This window comes from Propithecus coquereli, unplaced genomic scaffold (genome assembly GCF_000956105.1).
Source record: "Propithecus coquereli isolate 6110/MARCELLA unplaced genomic scaffold, Pcoq_1.0 Scaffold85, whole genome shotgun sequence".
NCBI classification, from domain to species: Eukaryota; Metazoa; Chordata; class Mammalia; order Primates; family Indriidae; genus Propithecus; species Propithecus coquereli.
In genome coordinates, this window is record NW_012154729.1 from 4,232,080 (window position 1) to 4,255,387 (window position 23,308).

Here is a 23,308-nt window from a genome sequence, read left to right on the forward strand (position 1 = left end):
TGCATTCATGTTGCAAATGACAGGATTTTGTTCCTTTTTATGGCTGAATAATATTCCATTGTATATATGTACTACATTTTCTTTATCCATTCATAGGTGGATACTTAGGTTGATTCCATATATTGGCTATTGTGAATAGTGCTGCAGTAAACATGGAAGTGTAGATATCTCCTTGATATACTGATTTCCTTTGTTTTGGAAATATACCTGGCAGTGGAATTGCTGGATCATAAAGCAGTTCTATTTTTAGTTTTTTGAGGAACTGTCATACTGTTTTCCATAGTGACTATACTAATTTACATTACTACCAACAGTGTATGGGGGTCCTCCTTTCTCCACATTCTTGTCAGCATTCATTATTGCCTTTTTGATAAAAGCCATTTTAACTGGGGTGAAATGATATCTCATTGTAATTTTGATTTGCATTTCTCTGATCATTAGTGGTGTTGAGCATTTTTTCATATCCCTGTTGGCCATCTACATGTCTTCTTTTGAGTAATATCTATTCAGATCTTTTACCTATTTTTAAATCAGATTATTTGGTTTTTTTGCTATTGAGTTGTGTGCCTTATGTATTCTGGTTATTAATCCCTTGTCAGATGGGTAGTTTGCAAATATTTTCTCCCCTTCTGTGGGTTGTCTCTTCACTTTGTTGATTATTTGCTTTGCTGTGCAGGAGATTTTTAGGTTGATCCCATTTGCCCATTTTTGCTTGGCTGCCTGTGCTTTTGAGGTCTTACCCAAGAAATCTCTAAGCTTTTTTTTATCTGGGCAAGTCTGTTTCTCTTTCATGTTCAAAGGATAACTTGCTAGATATAATATTGTGGGTTGCAAGTCTTCCCCCTACCCTTCAGCATTTTGAATATGTCATCCCATTCCCTCCTGGCCTATAAGGAGGCTCAGAGTCTGCCAGATGTAGCTTTGTTGTATGTTATTATATTTGCTGCTTTTCTCTTACTTGTAGGCTCCTTTCTTTGTCCGTGACCTTTGAAAATTTGATTATTGTATACCTTGAGGTTGTCTTATTTGGGCCTAATCTACTTGGTGTTCTTTGACCTTCTTGTACCTGGATATTCGTATCTTTCTAGGTTTAGAAAGTTATCTGTTGTTATTTCTTTGAATAAACTTTCTACCCCAATCTCTCTCTGCATCCTCTTTAAGGCCAGTGCTCTTGAATTAGTTCTTTCGAGGCTATTTTCTAGAACTTGCAGGCATATTTCATTCTTTTTTTTTCTCCTCTATATATTTTCATATAGCCTATCTTCAAGCTCACTAATTCTTTCTTCTGCTTGATCAATTCTGCTGTTGAGAGACTCTGAATTTTTTTTTCATTTTGTCAATTGAATTTTTCAGCTCCAGAATTTCTGCTTGATTTTTAAAATTTCTGCAATCTCTTTGTTGAATTTCTGTGATAGAATTCTGAATTCCTTCTATATGTTACCTTGAAGTTTGTTGAGCTTCCTTAAGACAGCTATTTTGAATTCCCCAAGAGGTCACGTATCTCTGTCACTCCAGGATTGGTCACACTGGTACCTTATTTTATACATTTGGTGAGGTGATGTTTTCCTGGATGATGTTGAGTTGTGAATATTTGTTGCTGTCTGGGCACTGAAGTGTTAGGTATTTATTCCAGTTTTTGTAATCTGGGCTTGTATGTACCCATCCTTTGTGATGGTTTTCCAAGAATTGAAAGGGAATTGAGTGTTACCTAAGCCTGTGGTCGTTGCAGCACTGGGGTGCTCTAAGCCCAGGACTGGCGCAACTCTTGCAGACTCCTAGATACACAGCTTTGGTGGACTTAGGGAAGATAAGGGGGGAATTCCCTGGGTTCCAAGACAAAATTTCTTATCCTCTTCCTTCACTTCCCCCCAAGCAGAAGGAGTACCTCTGTGCTGGGGTGCCTAGAGTTGGGGGAGGGGTGACACAGAGGCATTCCCATGGCCACCACAGCTGGTACCGTGTTGGGTCACACCTGAATTCCATGGCCTCTCAGACCAGCACAGTACTGCAGCTTGCACAAGGCTAGTTTAGTCAGCAGATGGTGAATCGCTCTGGCACTAAGTTCATTCTACCAGGGCAGTGGATTCCCTTCTAGCCTGAGTTGAGTCTAGAAACACTGTCCAGGAGCAAAGGCCTAGAATCAGGGTCTTCAGGAATCTGCCTGGTACTTTATTTTACTGCGGCCGAGTTGGTATCCAGGTTGCAAAACAAAGTCCTCTGTACTCTTCCCTCTCCTTCCCCCAAGCAAGAAGTCTCTCCCTGAACTGCACTGCCTGGAGTTGGGGGAGGGGTGATGCGGGCACTCCTGTGGCTGCTGCAGCTGTTGTTTCACTGGGTCATACCCCAAGTCCAATGTCTGCAAGACCTATGCAGCATCAGGGCTTGCCCAAAGACTGCAGTTGCTGTTGCCTGACTCTCCCAGGCCTCTTCAGTCAGCGGGTGCACCCGCCAGAACTCAGTGCCCTTTCGCTGGTGTGAAGGATTCCCCCTGGCCCAGGGCTAATCTAAATGCTCACTTCTTCCTGTAATCCTAGCACTCTGGGAGGCCAAGGCAGGAGGATCACCTTGAGGCCAGGAGTTCCAGACCACCCTGAGCAAAAGCAAGATCTAGTCTCTACAAAAAATAGAAAAATTAGCCAGGTGTGGTGGCATGCACCTATAGTCCCAGTTACTTAGGAGGCTGAGGGAGGAGGATGGCTCGAGCCCAGGAAGTGAACTGTTTGACAGCACTGCCCGCTAGCCCAGGTGACAGAGCAAGACCTTGTTTCAAAAAAATTAAAAAAGCTGAAAAAAAAATGCTCACTCTATGGCTGGCCACTGGTGGAATTCTTCCCTGTGTCATGTTCTGCTGTGACAGGGCAGCACTTAGTTCCAATTCAAATTCCACACTCACTCCACCTTCTCTCTCAAAGCCCATAGATTCTCTCTGCCTTGTGTTCCCTGGGATTGGGGGAAGGATCATGTGTAGGCAATATAAAACTGTCCTTACCCTCTTCAATGCCTGTTTCCTTGTTATTTTAAAACCAGGTACTGTGATCTCTCACCTAATTTTTTTTTTGGTTCTTATGAGGGTGCTTTCTTGTGTGGATAGTTGTTCAATTTGGTGTTCCTGCTGGGGTACAATCACTGGAGGATTCTATTCGACCGTCTTGCTCTGCGTCCTGATGTTAATATGTGCTGAATTCAGTTCGTTAGTATTTCTTAAGGACTTTTTCATCTGTATTTACAAAGGATATTAGCCTGTAGTTTTCTTTTCTTGTAGTGTCTTTGTCTCATTTGGTGTCTGGGTAACACTGGCCTCAGAGTATTTCCCCCCTCTTCAGTTTTTTAGAATAGTTTGAAAAGGATTGTTGTTAATTCTTTAAATGTTTGGTAGACTTCACCTGTGAAGTCATCTGGTTCTGGACTTTTTTTGTTGTTGGAAGTATTTTATACTGATTCATTCTCTTTATTTGTTAGGTCTATTTAGATTGTCTGTTTCTTGAGTCAGTTTTGGTATTAATAGTTTGTATATTTCTAGGAGTTTGTCCATTTCATTAAGCCATCAGTTTGTTGGTATATAGTCGTTCATAGCATTCTTTTATAATCCTTTTTATTTCTGAATTATTGGTATTAATGTCTCTACTTTCTGATTTTAGTCATTTGAGTCTAATCACTTTTTTTCTTAGTCTAGTTAAAGGTTTATTGATTTTTGTTGATCTCTTCAAAGAACCAACTTTTGGTTTCGTTGATTTTCTCTATTCTTTTTCTGTTCTCTATTTTATCTCCCCTCTGGTATTTATTATTTTCTCCTTTCTGCTTGATTTGAGGTTAATTTGCTCTTCTTTTTCTAACCTTGGTAAGTATACAGTTAGGTTATTGATTTGGGATCTTTTAATGTAGGGTTTTACAAGTGTAGATTTCCTCATAGTACTGCTTTAGCTGCATACATCGTGTAAGTTTTGATATGTTGGGTTTTGTTTTTATTTATCTCAAGATGTTTTCTGATATCTGTTGTGGTTTCTTCTCTGATTCATTGGCTTTTCAAGAGTATGTTACTTAATTTCCACATATTTGTGAGTTTTCCAGTTTTCCTTCATTGTTGATTTCTAGTTTCATTCCATTGTAATTGGAAAAGATACTTTATATAATTTCAGGTTTTTAAAACTTATTAAGACTTGTTTTTGTGGCCCTGCTTATGGTCTGTCCTGGAGAATGTTCCATGTGCACTTGAGAAGAATGTATATTCTGCTGTTGTTAGGTGGAGTGTTCTATGTATGTCTGATACGTCCGCTAACACTAGGTATATAGTTTTGTTCAAGTTCTCTGTTTCTTTATTGATCTTCTGTCTTGTTCGCCTATTCAGTATTGAAATTGGGGTATTGAAATCTTTATTATTGTTAAATTGTCTGTGTCTCTTTTCAATTTTGTTAGTTTTTGCTTAATATATTTTCATTCTCTATTAGGTGTGTGTATGTTTATAATTGTATTTTAATGTATTGAACCTCTTATCAATATAACATCCTTCTTTGTCTCTTGTTATCTTTTTTGATGATTTTAGTCTACTTGGAAAAAAACATAACTACCCTTGCTCTTTTTCAGTTACTAATTGCATGGAATATCTTTTTTTGAACCTTTCACTTTCAATCTTTTTGTATCTTTGTATCTAAAGTGTCTTTTGTAGACAGCATTTAGGTGGATTGGGTTTTTTAAAATCCAGTTTCTGGGAGGCCGAGGTGGGTGGATCCCTCAAGGTCAGGAGTTCGAGACCAGCCTGAGCAAGAGCGAGACCCCATCTCTACTAAAAAATAGAAAGAAATGATCTGGACAACTAAAAATATGTACAGAGAGAAAAAATTAGCCGGGCGTGGTGGCACATGCCTGTAGTCCCAGCTACTCGGGAGGCTGAGGCAGAAGGATCGCTTGAGCCCAGGAGTTTGAGGTTGCTGTGAGCTAGGCTGATGCCACAGCACTCACTCTAGCCTGGGCAACAAAGTGAGACTCTGTCTCAAAAAAAAATAAATAAATAAAATAAAATCCAGTCTGCCAGACTCTGCCTTTTAATTGAAGAGTTTAATCTGTTTACACTTAAAGTAATTACTGATAAAGAAGAACTTATTTTTTCCATTTAGCTATTGTATGCCTTATTTGCTTCTTACTCAGTTTCTCCATTATTGCCTTTTTCTTTTTTTTTTTTTTTTGCATTTAGGAGATTCTTTTGTAGCGTAGCATTTTGATTCTCTGCTCTCTTTTCCTTTTCTGTAACATTTGCTAGTTTTTTAGTGGTTACCTTGGGGATTACAATTAACAGCTTAAAAAATATTTAATAACTTGGTTTGAATAATACTTAGTTCAATAGTATATAAACATTTGTCCTATGTATCTCATTTCTTCCTCTTTATATTGTTACTGTCACAGATTACCTCTTTATACATTGTGTATCTGTTGACAGATTTATAATTTTTTATACATTTGCCTTTTAAATCATATAGGAAAATAAAAAAGAAGAGTTAAAACCAAGAGTACCATAACGCCATCTTGTATAACTATCCATGTCCTTACCCCTAACAGTGTTTGTTCTTCTTATGTCCTTTCATTTCAGCCTGAAAGTCTTCCTTTATCTTCTTGCAGGGCAGGTCTACTGGTAACAAATTTTCTTTGCTTTTGTTTTTCTGGAAATGTCTTAATTTCTCCGACATTCTTGAAGAATAGTTTTGTTAGCTATAGAATTCTTGGGTGACTGTTTCTTTCTTTCTAGACTTTAAATATGCCATTCCCACTGCTGCCTGGTCTTCATAGTTTCTGATGACACTTAAGCTGTTAATCTTACTGCTTTCAAGATTATGTTGGGTTTCTATACTTTGAATATAGTGCACCTCAGTGTGGATCTCTTTGAGTTTATTCTTGGATTTTGCTGAGATTGTTGGATGTGTATATTCAAGTCTTCAGATTTGGGAAGTTTTCGGCCATTATTTCTTCAATTTTTTTTTTGTCCCTTTTCTTTGTCTTCTCTTCTGGGATCCCTGTGATGTGTATGTTGTCACACTTTATGGTGCCCCATAGGTCCCTCAGGCTCTATTCATTTTTCTTTATTCTTTTTTGTTTCTGTTCTTCAGACTGGATCATTTCGATCACCTTATCTTCAAGTTTGATAATCATTTTTTCCACCTGTTCAAATCTGCTGTTGTAAGTGTTCTAAATTTTTCATTCAATGTTTTTTTTACTTTTCAGCTCTGGAATTTTTGTTTGGGTCCTTTTTATAATTTCTGTCTCTTTAATGATATTCTTATTTTATTCACACATTGTTTTCCTGATTTCCTTTAGTACTTTATTCATGATTTCCTTTAGCTCTTTGAGCATGTTTAGAACAGTTGATTTAAAGTTTTTGACAAGTAATTTCAAATTCTCGGCTTTTTCAGGAATGGTTTTTATCAAATGCTTTTTTTCTTGTTAATGGACTATGCTTTCCTGTTTATGTGCTTTGTAGTTATTTGTTGAAACCTTGACATTTTGAGTATTATAATGTGGTAACTGTGGAATTCTGCCACTCCTCGGGTGTTTGTTGCTGGCTTAGAGCTGTTGCCATCCATTTGCTACTTTCCCAAACAATTTTTGCAAACTGTGTATTCCTTGTGTGTGGTCACTGAAGCTTCTATTCCATTATCTCTGCAGTCAGCCAGTGACCCGACAAAGGATAACAAGGTATCTGGCTTAAAGAAAAAGGTGTTGTCTTTTAAAATCTTCCAGTAGATGTGGATAGGCCCTTCACTCCCTCCCCGCAATACCAGTGGGCCTAAATAAAGGCAAGCATCTGTATCTGTGCCTGTCTCTCAGTGGTCTGCCAGAGTGACCAAAACATGCAACCCCAAGTTTTTGGCGAACAAGGTTTCCCACTGTCTTCTCTGGTACTATCCAATTGCTCCAGGAATGCAGGTTGCTGTTCTCTACTGCTGCAGCAAGGCTGAGGAATGGGGAATGGTAGCTGCCGGTTTGCACATGTGGTTCTCCTATCAAGGTCAGCAGCCTTTCCCTTTATCAAGAACTCTCCTGGTTATTGTAAATGTCCAGTTAGGTTCCAGAGTTCCAAGATAGTGTTGACTCTGGTCATTTTTCCAGTTGGTTTTTTGTGGAGGAACCAACCCTTACAAGCTTCCTTCTCTGACATCGTGCATCTCAAGTGTCACAGTAATCTTATATTGATTGTCTTTCTCATTTGGTGTTTATGAGTAGGGGGAAAACCTTGGTATTTTTTTTCCCTGCTTTGTGTGTTTCACTATTTATACTATCAAAGGAAAAAAAGCAGTCCAGATTAAGATTTTTAAGTGTTTGTGAAAGAATCCTGTGAGCATGATTGAAATTTTAATTTAGTAGTCTGTCAGTGTTTTGTACAATTACTTTGTTTTGTGTTTTATGCAAATAACAAAGTTGTGTCTCTAGTGAAAAAAACTTAAATTTTAAACCTTGTCTCTATTCCTCATTCTGTTTGATTAGCTTAAGTGTCCTAGAGAATGTTCAGTATTTATCATGGTTTAATCATTGTGAGAAAAATAATAGAAATCTGCTTACCACTTAATGAGTTCACCTCATTTACAGCAGTTTTCATTTAAAGCCAAAGTTACTGCAGAAAATGTTATAATAAATCTTTGTCTCGTCTTGATATTTCAGAAAGATTGACAACAGCAAGATTAAGTGAAAAAAGTTTGCCATTTCAATGTTTGATTTTAATCTTTAGTTCAAAATGCTCAATTTTTTCTACATGTAAATTTTGCTTATTTACCTAAAGAATAGTCATCTAGGCACTTGAAAAAACAATCTTTAGCTTTTTTCTTCATTTTTTTTTTTGCAATTATTAACAAAAAATTACTTTAAGAGTATTTCAAAGACATAAGCACTGGCCACCCAAGTCCTTTAATATTAGAGTAGTTTGACTATAAAGATACATTTGTATCCAGAGAGTGTCTTATTGGAAGTACCAAGACCACAATATAACACTATTTTTACAAGTAAAGACTCATAGGAGAGGGTCTAGTTTGGGAGTATTTACGACAGTTATCTTTTTTAAAAACAGTGTATTGTGTGCATGTTCTTTCATTCCTAGGGCAAACTGAGTTGGCATTACAGAATGGTTATCTGTATTCTTTAAGTAAACAGAATGGTTACCTTTTCAGGATCAAAGAATCATGAAAATATTCGTTACTTGTATAGCAGATAATCCCGGAACAAATTTAGCCCAAGATGAAGTAAGATAATGCATTACATTTGCAAGTTCCTTTTACACATTTGTAGTTGGAACTGATGTTGAGCATTTTCAGCTGTCTTTGTATATGTGTGGAGAGTGACATGCTGCTCTGTATCTTTTACTGCCCTTTTACCTTTTTAAATTCGATCTAGTTTTAACAAACAGATGTTTTTGACATCTAGAAAAGTGTAAAAATTGTTTTATAATGTATATACACACATGTGTACGTGTATACATATATGAAAAATATGTTTATATGTATAGAAGTGTGTATATACATATGGAATATGTATATATTTATGTGATAAGTGCTGTGAATAAAAACTAAGGGTAAAGGAGTAGAGAGGGTCAAGAAAGGGGCCTCTGAAGAGTGACATTTATGCTGAAATGTGAACATTTATAATAGTTTAGTATGTAGTTAAGTCTTTAAAATTTTAAGATAAAACTATTGTGGAATTTTCTTTAGGATTCATTTTTAATTATAGTATGTTTATTTTTAAGGTGAAGATAGTTTTGTCAGTGGCAAAAATTAAACATAAAACTCAAAATGTAGACATTACCATAAATAACATTGTTAGCTTATCTTAATAGTCATAGAAGTGATAATATAAAGATCCTAACGATCTCAAATAAAATTTTTTATTAAACTAGATAAAATATTTTAACCAGACTCTTGGGGGGTTTGATGTTAGGAAATCAGTAATTTACCACTGCTCTATTACAATAAAGATTAACCTTACAGCTAACATAAATAGTAATTTTTACTTCGCAAAAGGTTTTTTTATTTTAGCATTATATGTGCTTTTGTTCTCAGTTAATGAAAAAAGTTGATATGCATAATTCTGCTTAAACATAATTAGAAACATCAAGGAAACTGTTTCATTTGGGAGTATATTTTAATAATGATCTAGGCTGTGGTAATAACTCTATACTATTTGTGTTTACTAATCATTGTTCGTTAAAATGTTAGTTATACCATGGAAGATAAAAATAGGACCTTTTTGAAAATGTGGTTTTATTTGAAAATTTTGTAGTGAGGTTTAGCTTTATAATGAAGTATATTCTTTCTTGCTTGCTGTCGGGAATAAGAAAATGTCTTTCTTAGATGTTATGTGCAAAGTTATTTTATAGACTAGAATTTTCTTCATTCTTTGATGATAAAATAAAGGCCATACATACTACTCTGAGTTATAAACATATACAGCATCCTCTAATATATTGTTCAAATGCACTGTATGAAGAAAAGTTTATGTGGTTCTATTTTTTTAGACCCAATTAAAATATCAAGATCTACTTGATGCTCTATATCAGCATTGTCCAATAGAAATGTAACATGCACCCCACACCTAATTTTAAGATTTTTGTAGACGTGTTTAAAAAATTTTTTAAAAGGCAGGGTTAATTTTAGTAATATATTTTACTTAAATATATCTAAAATATTTTTCAACATGTTAATATTAAATTTTTGAGAGATAATAAATGTTTATTAAGTTTTAAGCCACAAAGTTTTTCTTCCATTTTTTAAAAAATCGTGGTAAAATACACATAACATAAAATTTACTACATTTTCCATTTTTAAGTGTGCAGTTCAGTGTTGTTAGTTCATGCTGTTGTGCATCCGTTAGGACTGTCCATCTCAGAACTCTTTTCGTCTTACAACACTGAAACTCTATACCCATTAAACAGTAATTTCCTATTCCTGTCCTCACCCCAGCCCCTGACAACCACCATTCTACTTTCATGTTCTATGATTTGATTACAATTATTGAGATATTTTTACATTCTTTTTTTTTTATACAAAGTTTTTAAAGAGTATGCATTTTATATTTGCAGTGCACAGCTCGGTTTGGACTAACCACTTTTCAAGTGCTCATTAGCTGGCTATTGGCTACTGTTTTGGATAGCTCAACTCTGCTCTGTAATAGATACTGAATCCATATATAGTTGACCTACGAACAGAATATTACTATGTTATGTGAATTAATTCTGTCATGACATTTCTGTTGTACTTAATGTTTTTTCCTTTTTTAAATTTCAAAATATTAAGGGGGTACAAATGTTTTTGTTACATGGATAGCTTTCATAGTGCTTAAGTCGGGGCTGTTAGTGTGCCTATCACCCAAATAGTGTTCATTGTACCTGTTACTAGGTTTTTAACCCTCCCTCCTCCGCCCTACTCCTTTCTTGATTCCCAATGACTTTTACTTCTCTCTGTGTCTGTGCGTTCCTATCAATTAGTTCCAAATTATTAAAGGGTACATGTGGTGTTTTTCTTTTTCCATTTTTGAGATACTTCACTTACGATATTGGGCTCCAGTTCCATCCAAATCGCTGCAAAGAACATAAATTCATTTCTTTTTATGGCTGAGTAGTACTCCGTAGTGTATACATACACCACGTTTTGTTAATCCACTCATGAATTGATGGACATTTAGGTTGATTCCACATCTTTGTGATTGTGAATTGTGCTACAGTAAACATTCGAGTGCAGGTGTCTTTTTGATAAAATTGACTTCCTTTCCTTTGGGTAGATACCCAGTAGTGGGATTGCTGGATTGAGTGGTAGCTCTACTTTTCTCTTACTGTTTTCCATAGGGTTGTACTAATTCGCAGTCCCACCAACAGTGTAGGAGCGTTCCTTTCTCTCTGCATTTATGCTAGCAGTGTAGGAGCCTTCCTTTCTGTCTGCATCCATGCTAGCATCTGTTTTTTGACTTTTTAATAATAGCCTTTCTGACAGGGGTAAGGTGATATCTCATTGTGATTTTAATTTGCATTTCCCTGATGATTGATAATGTTGAACATTTTTTCATGTTTATTGGCCATTTGCCTATGTTCTTTCAAAAGCCTCTGTTCTGTTCATGTCTTTTGCCCACTTTGTAATGGGCTTGTTTTTTTCTTGCTGATTAATTTGAGTTCTTTGTACATTCTGGATATTAGCCCTTTATCAGATGTATAGTTTGTGAATATTTTCTGAAAGCTATTTGCTCTGTTGATTATTTCCTTTGCTGTGCAGAAGCTTTTGAATTTAATCAAGTCCCATTTATTTGTTTTTGTTGTTGCTGTAATTGCCTTTGGGGTCTTAGTCATAAATTCTTCACCTAGGCCAATGTCTAGAAGAGTTCTTCCTGTATTTTCTTCTAGAATTTTTGTGGTTTCATGCCTTACATGAAATATTTTATCCATCTTATTTGTCATCTAGAACAATAGGCTGATCTCATGCTTAGCAAACTTTCAAAAATGGTGTGCTAAGATTCTGAATGGTGGTATCTATATAGTTGGATAGGCACTATTGACCATATGCCTGTGTTGAAGAAAGTTGGAGTTGGAAAAGTTGGTAGTTGTGATCTACCAGCTCTTAGGAGCTTTCGTTTAGGCATGTGTACTTATTGAAAGGATGTGTGTGTTGGGAGTCAGTGATTTGCTAGAAGAACTTACAGAACTAAGGGAAATGTTGTTAAACTCACAGTTATGATTTATTACAGCTAAAACACACAGATTAAAATCAACACGGGGGAAAATTTATATAGGGTGGAGCCCAAGAGAAATTAGGTGTGAACTTCCAGTTGTCTTCTTCTAGTGGAGTTGCATGGATAGCACTCCATTCTTCCAGCAACCATGTGTGACAGTACATGCAAAGAGCTTTAACCAGGGGAGCTCACCTGACTCTTGGTGTCCAGGATTTCTACTGGGGATCAGTTAGGTAGGCATAGAGTGCCCATATGACTGACTTTAGCTGCTCAGTCTGCAGCCTCCTCTATCCTTCCTCTCCCCAAGAGTCAAACTGATACAGTGTGGCCCAGGGCTCCAGACATACGAAATAAACATTCACCATGATTCATGTGTGACCCAAGGTTTCAGGTATACAGAGACACTCTTAGGCAGCATATTGCAGGGGCACAGAGGTTATCTCCCAGGAGCCTCTCATAGACAAGTCTTTTCTTCATAATGTGCAATGTGTAAGCACCTTAAGTCTGCTGAGTTACTTCTTTGCTGCACAGGATGATTCTGGAGCTTTACAGAGGAGGATGTCACTACGTATTGCAAAGTCTTAACAGAAACAAAAGGGTAGATGAGAGTGGCACTAATACCTAATATAATATGTTTAAACAAATGGCATGGATTACTGACTATGAAGGTAGAGCTATAAAGGTTGACTATCAGAAGTGAAGCATATAGCAATTGGGACAGTCTTACAGAGTTAACAGTTTTCTTAGTTGGAATCAACTCTTATAGTTTACCAACTGCCTCTTATAAATGCACCTTCCTTGATGAAATTGATGTATTTTCTCTTCGAATTCATATCAAAACCTGTACTTCTGCCTGTGATGGAGTAACTTGTAGCAGACTAAAGCTCCTGCCGACAACTACTAGAAATACTAGAGGTAAAAATCATTTTGAAGGCATTATAGAGCTTCTGAGTCAGTCAAAACTTGAGGAGTCAAGATTCAGAAGAGAAGAGGGACAGACACACTTTGTGCTGGGTTTCCTCTTGAGGCATTTTCCAGCTCTTAAGCTTTTTGGGTTAGAGGATAAAAACTGAGCAAGGCACAAGTGGACCTCTCAATAGTTTGTTATTGTTGTTCTGGCACTAGTTTACAGTTGAAGGACCACACCATAGGAGTGGGATCTACCCAGAGGTAGGCTGATCTTCATAGTGTCTTAAATCCTCTGTCAAGTGTTCAGTCCCTAGTTGGATTGAATGGATATATTCTGACTGTGCCTGCTAGAAAAAAATTTAATCTTCCCTGGAGGAAGGTAACATCATCCAGAGCCTCTGCGTTTTTTTCATGCACGTTTACTTACAGTCATTCACATGCAATGTCTGGCATTGTATAAAAAATTATTAGACATACAATAAGAGCAAGAGAAGAAAATCAGTGATAGAAACAGACCCACAAATTATGCAGACTTTGGAATTATAGACAGGAGCTTTACAATACTATAACTAATCTGTTCATGAAATAGATGCTGGGGTGGAAAATTTCACTAGAGAACTGGAATCTGTAGAAAAGAATCAAATGGAGAAATTCTAGAGTTGATTTGACAGTAAGTACCTTGTTTCATCATATCTAAGACTCTATTGTGAATTGTACCATTAATTTATGTATGTACCTCTAAGAAAGAAAAATGTTGTCAGTTACATTTTGACATCCCATTAATTTTGAGATATATCCTGATTTCAAAGATGTTATAATGTGGAGGAAAAAGTAAATGGTAACTCTAGTTTTAACTCTCAGTTTTGTCATTTATTATTTGTTTGACTTGGGTGAGGGGACTTCTTTGAGCATATATCCTCATGTGTGAAAAGGGGATAGTAGTCTTCCCTTTAGTTAGGAAGACTAAATTAATTAAGAGGTATGAAATTATCTAGTATGGGATAGACATTTGATTTGACTTTCCTTTCTTCCTTCTAAAACTGGTACTGTTGTGATAGTTGGCTCTCCTTTCTTCCTTCTAAAACTTGGTACTGTTGTGATATCAAAAAGAGACCCTTAATAGCCTGCCAAGGAAAAACAAAAGAAAACCCCAATATATTGGCTATATAAGAACTTAAAAAGGAAAATTCTTTTTTGGAGCCATTTAAGTGTCAAACATCATTCTTTATCCTCCCCCCTTACCTCACCCACCTCCTGGTTATAGCTGAAGATATCATTGACTGGTTCCAATATGATGATTGATATTTATGTGCTGGAACCTAAGCATCAAAATTAATGTTGGTATTTTTTACTATATTGGCTTTTAGAAAGCACATTTTAAGAAAATTTCCGATCCTTCTAAATTTAGTTGTGATGCTTAGAGTCCCACTCTTCAGTTATGTGGAATTCCTGCTCTTCTGATGCTGCCAGATAAATATAGCGTTAATCAGTGGGTGGGACTTTTTAAGCAAGGGATTGAATTTTGCGATGTTTGGCAGAAGTGAGGATTCCTCATTATATTCCTATTTTGAAGATTGCCAGTAAACCCAGAATGACATTTTTCTTGAGCAGTAAGATATTCATAGCTTTAATTTTGTGTTCATTCTTTTCTTTCAGGATTTTCCAAGCCACATTCAATTGATAGGATGAAAAAATTTAAGAGAAGGCTTTCCCTCACACTTCGAGGAAGCCAGACTATTGATGAATCATTGTCTGAATTGGCTGAACAAATGACTATTGAAGAAAACAGCAGCAAGGATAATGGTAAATATTTGGGGTGAAGGGAGATACTTTCCCCTTTTAATTACTTTGGAAATAGAATGTAAATTTACTTTCCAGATAAGTTCATAATAGCTTCCTTTTGTTTATTTCTCTTATTTCTCTGGTTTCTTAGGCAACAGAAGCCCGTATTACTTTTGCTCGCTTACTTACTGGAATATTCCTCTCTCACTCCAATAGTGTTACTATACCTGGTCTCAAACCCTGATGAATTCTTCTATCCTATGTATCCTCCCATTTCCTCACCAGTTCTTAAATAAGAATGTATTTTATAATATTATCCTAATTGTTAAATAACTGTTTTTAAATTAGCATTTAAATATTTTTGTTATTCTTATAACCTAAATTATCACATCTTAAATTAAGGGCATAGGAAGTTTCTGTTTGTGGCTTCGTCATAGTTTTATAACTGTCTATATCCATGTTGACTATCCACGTAGATTACAAGGTTCATCACATGAGTGAATTTTATTATTTTCTTATTTTATGTTTACCACAGAGTGTGCCCATAGTATTGAGAGCACTTGTGGTAGGCATATAATGTTTCACACATTTGAAAATGCTTTTTACAATGTAAAGTAGTAGTACACAGATGTTATTAATAATATAAAGTAAAAGGAGCTTGTTAAACGGATTAAAATATAAAATCCTGATGAAACTTACAGAACAAGGCTACATGTTCAACGCTGAAATAGCCCTAGGGATGTCATAATAATAACCCATGATAATAACCAGGAAAGAGCTGACATGAATGGCTGCCAATATGTCATGGTATGCAGAGTATCTGCCAAGCCTTCCTTGCCTGTGCCTGAAATTCTGCTGTTAGACATTTGTGGCAATGGGTAAAAGCATGAACACCTGCACCCCTTCCATTGAGTGCAGGTGCTTGTGTTGTGAGAGAGGGAGGGGTATAGTGGAATGGGCTCTGGACTTTAAGTTAAAAATCATGGGATGGGACCTGGGATACACTAATATACTTAAACACTTACTAGTTGTGTGACTCTGAGTAAGTCATTTATACTAGCCAGGCTTCAGTTTTCTTATTTCCTTTCCTCAGAATAGTCATTATTTGCTCAAGGTTACCTAGCTCATTGTTGGTAGGGTCAGTACTTTAGAACCTAGGTTTCTTCACTTCAAAGCCTGCAGCATTGCATCTCTTCTGTCGCACCATCTTCCTTTTATTAAGGTTTTCCTTGATATCACCTGTTTTGTTTTTAACATTGGAGAGGAGAGAGGATGGGCTCAATAGGAAATTTAAAATAATTTGGATATAGTTACATGGAGGAGGGGAAAATTTTACATTTAGGTTAAATCTCAAAGATGATTTTATAATCTTTCTTTTATTCCTCTTTCCAGAGGATCTCTGCTAGATACATGGAACAAAATCCTTAATTCTTTCTTAGATGCCTATTTAATTCTTGATATTAATTAAGCCCAATGTGTTCATTTTTATAATAGAAGAATCTTGCCAGTATGTTTGTCAGTGATGTTTAGGAATAAAATAAGCACAGTATACATCTTGGTGGATGGTTTCTGGGACACATTCTTCATGAATATTTGGCTACAAGACAAATCTCTCTTTCTTTTTTTTTTTTTTTTTTTTTTTTTTTTTTTTTTTTTTTTTTTTGAGACAGAGTCTCACTCTGTTGCCTGGGCTAGAGTGCCGTGGCGTCAGGCTAGCTCACAGCAACCTCAAACTCCTGGCTCAAGCCATCCTTCTGCCTCAGCCTCCCGAGCAGCTGGGACTATAGGCATGCGCCACCGGGCTTGGCTGATTTTTTCTATATATTTTTTTTTAGTTGTCCGATTAATTTCTTTGTATTTTTAGTAGAGACGGGGTCTCGCTCTTGCTCAGACTGGTTTCGAACTCCTGAGCTCAAACAATCCGCCCGCCTCGGCCTCCCAGAGTGCTAGGATTACAGGCGTGAGCCACCGCGCCCGGCCCCACGAATCTCTCTTTCTAAAGAAGTGTGAGTCAAAGAAAATGAACATACATTTTGGAGACCTAATTAATGTTTTAGATTAACTGCATATTTTCTGTAATATTTTAGTATTGATGGGAGTGACTGCCTAGTGTGTTTGGGGTCTCCTTTAGGGGTGTTGAAAATATTTTGGAACAAGATACAGGTAATAGTTGTACCACATTATAAATGTACCAAATTTCACTGAATTATGTACTGTAAATGGTTAATTTTATGTTATGGGAATTTCATCTCAATGAAAAACTCAGTTCATCTGAGATACACTTTCTCCTTATAGTTGCTCTCAATTTGATTGATAAAAGTCTTAATACTATTTTAGATATATCACAGAAAGTTATGTTAAGTAATTAGCCTTGAACTTATTTTTCCTATAGTGGGAAGATATATTGTGATTATTGAATTTGGTGAGACTAGGTGACAATTTAAATATGAGGGAGAGAATAGAACAAAATTAAAGAAAGACGAAATTATGTTTTATTGTGCATATATTATTTGGGACTTATTGATACAACTGAAATTCTTCAGCTAATAAAGTGTACCACATGCACATATTCCCAGGAAGTGTGTTCAAACAAACTTAACAGAATGTCACTTCACATGATTACTTAGGATTTGGAGTAACCCCAAAAGGCAAAGATTGAAATGGTCTGGTTTTTCCAGATACTCCAATTTCTTGTCCTGACTCCTCAGTCTGTGCACTGGGACATTTGTCATATTGTTTGAAGTCAAAAGATCCCAAATTTAGGGTAATAAATTCAGAGCCTCTGTATTGATGTGCACTTAAGTACTTCTGTTTTCTTCACTAATTGACATACCTTTTTGAATGTCCAACAAACAGGAACATAAATTCCTTTAGGCCAGGACAATGTCTTTTATAGTATACAGCATGTTTAGTCATAAGGCACATACCAGGTAGTCAGTAAATGGAGTAGTAATATGAAAACAGTCTTGAGATATGGTAAAATAAGCAAATGGATCAAAAATTGGTGGGTTATATTAGTAGTTTTGTGATTGCTGGCCAAATTTGATTATATAAGAAATATTTATTAGAACAACTGCAGATATTATTTTCTGTAAGTATTTTGACAGAGAAACTGTGTTAATTCTAGATAAGGTAACCAATAAAACGAGGTTAAATGTAATGATCTCTATTACAACTTTCTGTTTTGTTTTCTGTTTTGCTTTCTCGATCCTTCTCATGTGATCCTGGATCTTGTGCTCATAATGGAATGATTTTGGGATACTGCGAACCACAGAGCCTATTGTGAAGAATGGCAGGCCTCCTACATCTCACAGTATGCATTCCTTCCTCCACCAGTACACAGGGTCTTTCAAGAAGCCACCACTGCGGAGACCACACAGTGTTATTGGAGGAAGCCTTGGCTCCTTCATGGCAATGCCCAGAAATGGAAGCAGATTAGGTAATTTGATTATTTGTCTGTTGTATTTACTCTTCTGATTATAGGTCATGCACATAGTTAAGTGTTAGTTGTATAGAAGTCAGGCAACCTTTATTATCTGGTTTGTCAGATAAAAATCAAGTAAAGGACAGGAGGGATAGCAGAAAGATGGAACACTCACAAGAGGTAGTAGTGCTGACACTACAGAGAAGTAAAATTTGAAAACCTGTCCATCAGGAGGGAAATGAACCCTGTAAGAAATGGATGCAAGATTTCAAGATTAATGACAGCTTGGGATGGTGTTTAGTTTAAGGTCATACCTTAGTAACTCTTCAGATCATCACCATATGATAGCCCAGTGCAATGATTAGTATATATTATTATCACCTGTTATTCTGTCATTACATCCTTTTAAATAACCAGGGAAAAAATATATTTACAAGTTTCTGTTTATTTTGTTTATATATTCCTGTGGTCTTTTTTGATGGTGTCTTATTTATCTTATTTGATTTTTAAAATCACTTGAAGTATAACTATTTTATAGTGTCATTAGATACTTATATTTACTGAAGTTCATGAGAGTTTTATTCTACTGCTTATCTGCCTACTTTTTACTTTTAGCATAATAGATTATTTCCTGATGAGTTCCCTTAATTTTGGGAGTATGAGCTTATCTACAGTGGGGTTTTATTTATGGGAAATGTACATAGCCTTTATCCCTGTAGGTGCAACCCTACAGAATGGTATTCTGAAGTTGGCACACACTAGTTCATGAGAGATGAATGTTAAATTTTCAGGAATTTTGCAAACTGGCTGTTAAATGTAGCTGTCATTAAATTTTAAGTTATATAAACTTACAACTAAGTAAGCTAAATTAAAAACAAAGGTAATGAATACTCAAAAGTTGTTACTTCCTAATTGTTTTACTACTTTTTACTGTTATCTGTGTTGTGGTGATTATTTATTTCTGACATATCTTTATAGTCAAAATACTATGTAATGGTGTGCTTACTGCAGATTTCTTCCCAACTGTACATTCAGTGTCCCGTTAGTGGTCTGAAGTTGGCCATGGAGGGAGAAATCAGAAAACACTACAGATTAGCGTTTGGCATTGTCTAGTCCAGGAGTTTGCAATCTGTTTTTGTAAAGGGCCACATAGTAAATTTTTTAGGTTTTTATGGACGTATGGTCTCTGTTTGCATATTATTCTTTGTTTAATAACCCTTTAAAAACACAAACAACAATTTTAGCTCAGGAGCCATACAAAAACAAGCCTTGCTTGTTCTATTCCTTCGTTCTAGACTTAAGGAAGTAATATTGAAAATGTTAGTAATGTAGATTAAATTTAAAAGTGCATGTGTCTGTAGCTGTTACGTTGTGAATGGCACAAAAATTGAGCAAGTAAATAGTATTCTAGTTCTCAAAAGCTATTACCTGACTCAGCAAGTAAGTTGCTATCCCTGCTGACAAGTGAGTGAAGTTCTGACATAAGCCTTCATTGTTTCATGTTTGTCTTGATGGAAATGAAAATACTGATCAATAATCATGTCAGAGCTGTACTTGTTTGTTAATGACATGAGTAATTTCTTGGTTGAGTCAGATGGTACTAAAGTATTTATTTATAGTCTGATATTAATAAACTTCCTTTGTAGTCCTTGTGCAACAGGTCAGATTTTTTTTTTTAAGTCTGCCCTTTAAATCTCAAAGGTGTAGCACTTTGAGAGTGAGGCCCTTCTATGGGAAAGTCTCACTTGCAGCTCACACACCCAAGGCTTCATCTTTTATCCTCATTGTAGCCACTAAACCCAAGGACCTTCTTAGCTAAGATCAGCAACCGCTTCCAGGATCGTGACAGAGTCAATTTATGCATAACAGCTTTGGGTTTTCAGTTCTCCCTTTGTTTTTGCTTCCTGGGTATTACCCATGTATTCTTGCAAACTAAGCTGTATAGCTTAGGGTATTATATATTAGCTATATTAGCTGACATTTCCTTGAGGAAGGAAGATATCAGATTTTACTAGAAATGGAAAGCATGATTAAGTATCTTTAACATTTTAAAAGTTCAGCAGAAAAGAATACGTGTGACCTCAGATGTCTTAGATACCAAATTTTAACAGGTTAGATACCAGTCACCAATATATTGACTTTCCCGCCAAGTTTGTTTTTTCTTCAGATCTCAGCATAAAATTTCTCCAGAAATCTTTGTGTAATTGAAGTATATTCTCGAATTACATATTGAGCTGTTAAAAACCATTACCATTTACAACTGCTTACAAATGTGAATTGGAGTTTTCTCAATATTGAGTTACCAAGACAAAAATATAGAAATAAAGTGAATTCTAAGATTGATTTGATATGAGACCCTTGAATTCAACTTTTTTCTTAATTTAAGCCATTTTCATATTTTTATAAGTAAATATTGTTCATTAAAAGTTTAAATTTATACTTACAAAATATATTAATATTTTCAATTGTCTTACACATTGAATATATTTCATATAACCTTTCATTTGAAAATGAAGTCCAGTTATCTAGTCTGTTTCTTGATTTTTAGTTAATATTCAATTCATTTGAGTATTTGTTGAGCACCTTCTAAGTGTCAGACAGTTTGTTAAGTTCTCAGGATACAAAAATGAATAAACCAAATCCTGTCCCCAATCACATGAACCAAAAAAAATATTCTTCAGTGCAATCGGTAAGGGTATAGTAGTCAGCTGTGTCTGAGATTAGAAAAGACTTCGCTGGGTGATGATACGTGAGCAAAGTTTTGAAGAATGAGTCTGAGTTTGCCAGGTGGATAAAATGAGGAAAGGCATCTCTTACCAGTGAGAAAAATGTATGTTGAAGCACTGCAGCAAGAAACAACATGCTGCTTTTTGGGGAGTGAATCGCTGTGTAGACAGTATTAGTGGCAAGAGATGAGTTCTAGCTCTAGCATTTGTTTATGCTGGGCCACTTTTGCTAGATGAATTAGAGAATGCCTGACAAATGCAAATATATAAGCAGGAATATGAGTATAAAAGTTTGTTTTAAATATTCCCAGAAGGAATTAATCTTTCTCCCCTCTACTTCTATTCAACTTTTATGTCTATTAAACATGTACCATCAGCCACCTTGTGTTGTAATAGGAATATGTTTTTGCTCCCAACAGATTTTTGACCCTTCGTAGGTCAAATAAACTTGTGTTTGTAGTTCTGGTAAAAAGTAGATATTCTGTGAATAACTTTTGAATTGTTTTATTTTGACACTGGGGAGGAAGGAGAAGCTGCATTAGCAGCTTTTAAAAAGTTTTTAGGCCGGGCGCGGTGGCTCACGCCTGTAATCCTAGTACTCTGGGAGGCTGAGGCGGGCGGATTGTTTGAGCTCATGAGTTCGAGACCAGCTTGAGGAAGAGCGAGACCCCGTCTCTACTAAAATTAGAAAGAAATTAATCGGACAACTAAAAATACATAGAAAAAATTAGCTGGGCATGGTGGTGCATGCCTGTAGTCCCAGCTACTCGGGAGGCTGAGGCAGAAGTATCGCTTGAGCCCAGGAGTTTGAGGTTGCTGTGAGCTAGGCTGACGCCACGGCACTCTAGCCCAGGCAAAAGAGTGAGACTCTGTCTCAAAAAAAAAAAAAAAAAAAAAAAGTTTTTAAAATAATATTCAAAGAACTAGCTCCATTTGCTGTAGACCCAGTAGCACATTATTTAATAGAAAGAACGCTAAACTAAATAGGTTTCTATTCCAACTCCGCCTCTAAATTTTTTGACCTTTTGAAAATCATTAACCTTGCAAGTCTCACTTTCCATATCTAGAAAATGAGAGAATGAATTCTCAAGTATTATTTCTAGTCTATAATTTTATTGTTCAATTCTTGATAACAGCTTGAATGCTAGTTTTTTCATAATGTTTCATGGTTTGAAACTGTAAAAGGATTTCTTACTACTATTAATATTTTAAGACATTTGAGTTACGTTTTGATATATTAACCACACACCTCTGGCACCCAGAATGTAAAAAACTTTTTATGCTGTGATTTTACATGTTGGCTCTCTATATTTTACCTGTAGCGATAATAAATTATGTGATGTAGTAGGATATAATGTATCTCTTTTAAGGTAAATAATGCCTCATTTTCTGACGTAGATATTGTTCATGAAAATCTAAAAATGGGATCAGATGGTGAGAGTGACCAAGCTTCTGGGACATCATCTGATGAAGTCCAGTCACCGACAGGTGTTTGTCTCAGAAATCGTATACATAGACGGATCTCAATGGAGGTAATCATTTAAAAACTATAAACATACTGTGTATGTATGTCTGTATAGATAAGTAAACACACATCTAACAAACAGAGTAAATGCCCATTTGAAAATTTTCATGAAGGCAAATGACACTTGTAAGAGAGTTGTTTCTTTGCATTAGTGAATTGTAGTTTGTGAGTATTTCCTCTTTTCTAGTTACTATCCCAAGGCACGTATACATTAATTATAGTTCACATCTGTAAAAAATTATTTAAGGTTCTCTATTAGTGAGAAATGGATTTTTAAAAACTCAAGAATTATACATTAGCAAAGTTGTCTTTTTAGAAAATATGATTTTAATTTTATTTTTGAGAGCCATCTGGGTACTTCATATTTTATTTTATATATATTTTATTTCAAGTTTTAAGTATAAATAAAATAAGCACCAGCTTTTTTTCTTGTATTATATTATAAAGATGGGTATCCTTTCCTTTGTGGTCCATTATACCTACTAATCTCTGTAGCACATATAAGTTACTTATCCATGTAAAGGAATAAAAGAATTCATTTCCTTTTCTTTATCAATATTATGTTATAACCTTGAGGACAGAAGTTGATTATGACTGTTACCATATCAGTACATAGTATACATTAAAATAGTTTCCTGCAAAAAAATTAAACATGTTTTAAAATAAAAGGACCAGTATTATAACTTTTTTCAGTGCTGTTGAGACAATGCTGATCAGCTTGCTTGATTACATTTTTATTATTAAAGATTGCTTTTGAATCAGTTAAGAAAAATAATGTCAGTTTTCTAAATGATAAATTAGCATTTTTCAATGCTTGAAATCAACTTGATATCTTTTTATAACTAAATTTTATCACAGTAATAATAAAAATATTCCTTTTCTTATATAAATATGTATATCATATATAAGATTTTCAGTATCTTATGTTTAAAAGTTTTATTTAGTATTGGGTCTATATCTGGATTTTCTTATTCTTCATTGAGCTATAATTTGTTTTTTCCCCCCAAAGGTGACACATTTTATATTCTTTTTATAGTGTATTTTAATATTTGCAAAGACTTCCTTTCTCGCTTTCCTATGCACATATATATTCTTACTTATTGTAGAATATTTTTTGATACTTTTTTCTGTTTATTCTTCTAGATAAACTTTAGGCATTTTATTTTGTCTCAAGAATAATCTTATTGGGATTTGATTATGATTATGTAAAATATAAAATTAATATGGGGACCACCAGTATCTTTTCATTATTTA

At 35.3% G+C, this 23,308-nt stretch overlaps 1 protein-coding gene across 1 annotated transcript in view; it reads left to right on the plus strand.

The window, feature by feature from the left end:
• The window catches only part of CDK17 (cyclin-dependent kinase 17), a 96,863-nt gene that overhangs the window by 44,375 nt on the left and 29,180 nt on the right, over positions 1–23,308 (plus strand). Inside the window, exons 2-4 of the mRNA XM_012664044.1 lie at positions 14,254–14,400; positions 17,654–17,818; positions 21,928–22,061. Coding sequence (XP_012519498.1) covers positions 14,283–14,400; positions 17,654–17,818; positions 21,928–22,061 — 417 coding nt within the window. The 5' untranslated portion in view covers positions 14,254–14,282. The remainder of the gene's footprint in view (positions 1–14,253; positions 14,401–17,653; positions 17,819–21,927; positions 22,062–23,308) is intronic.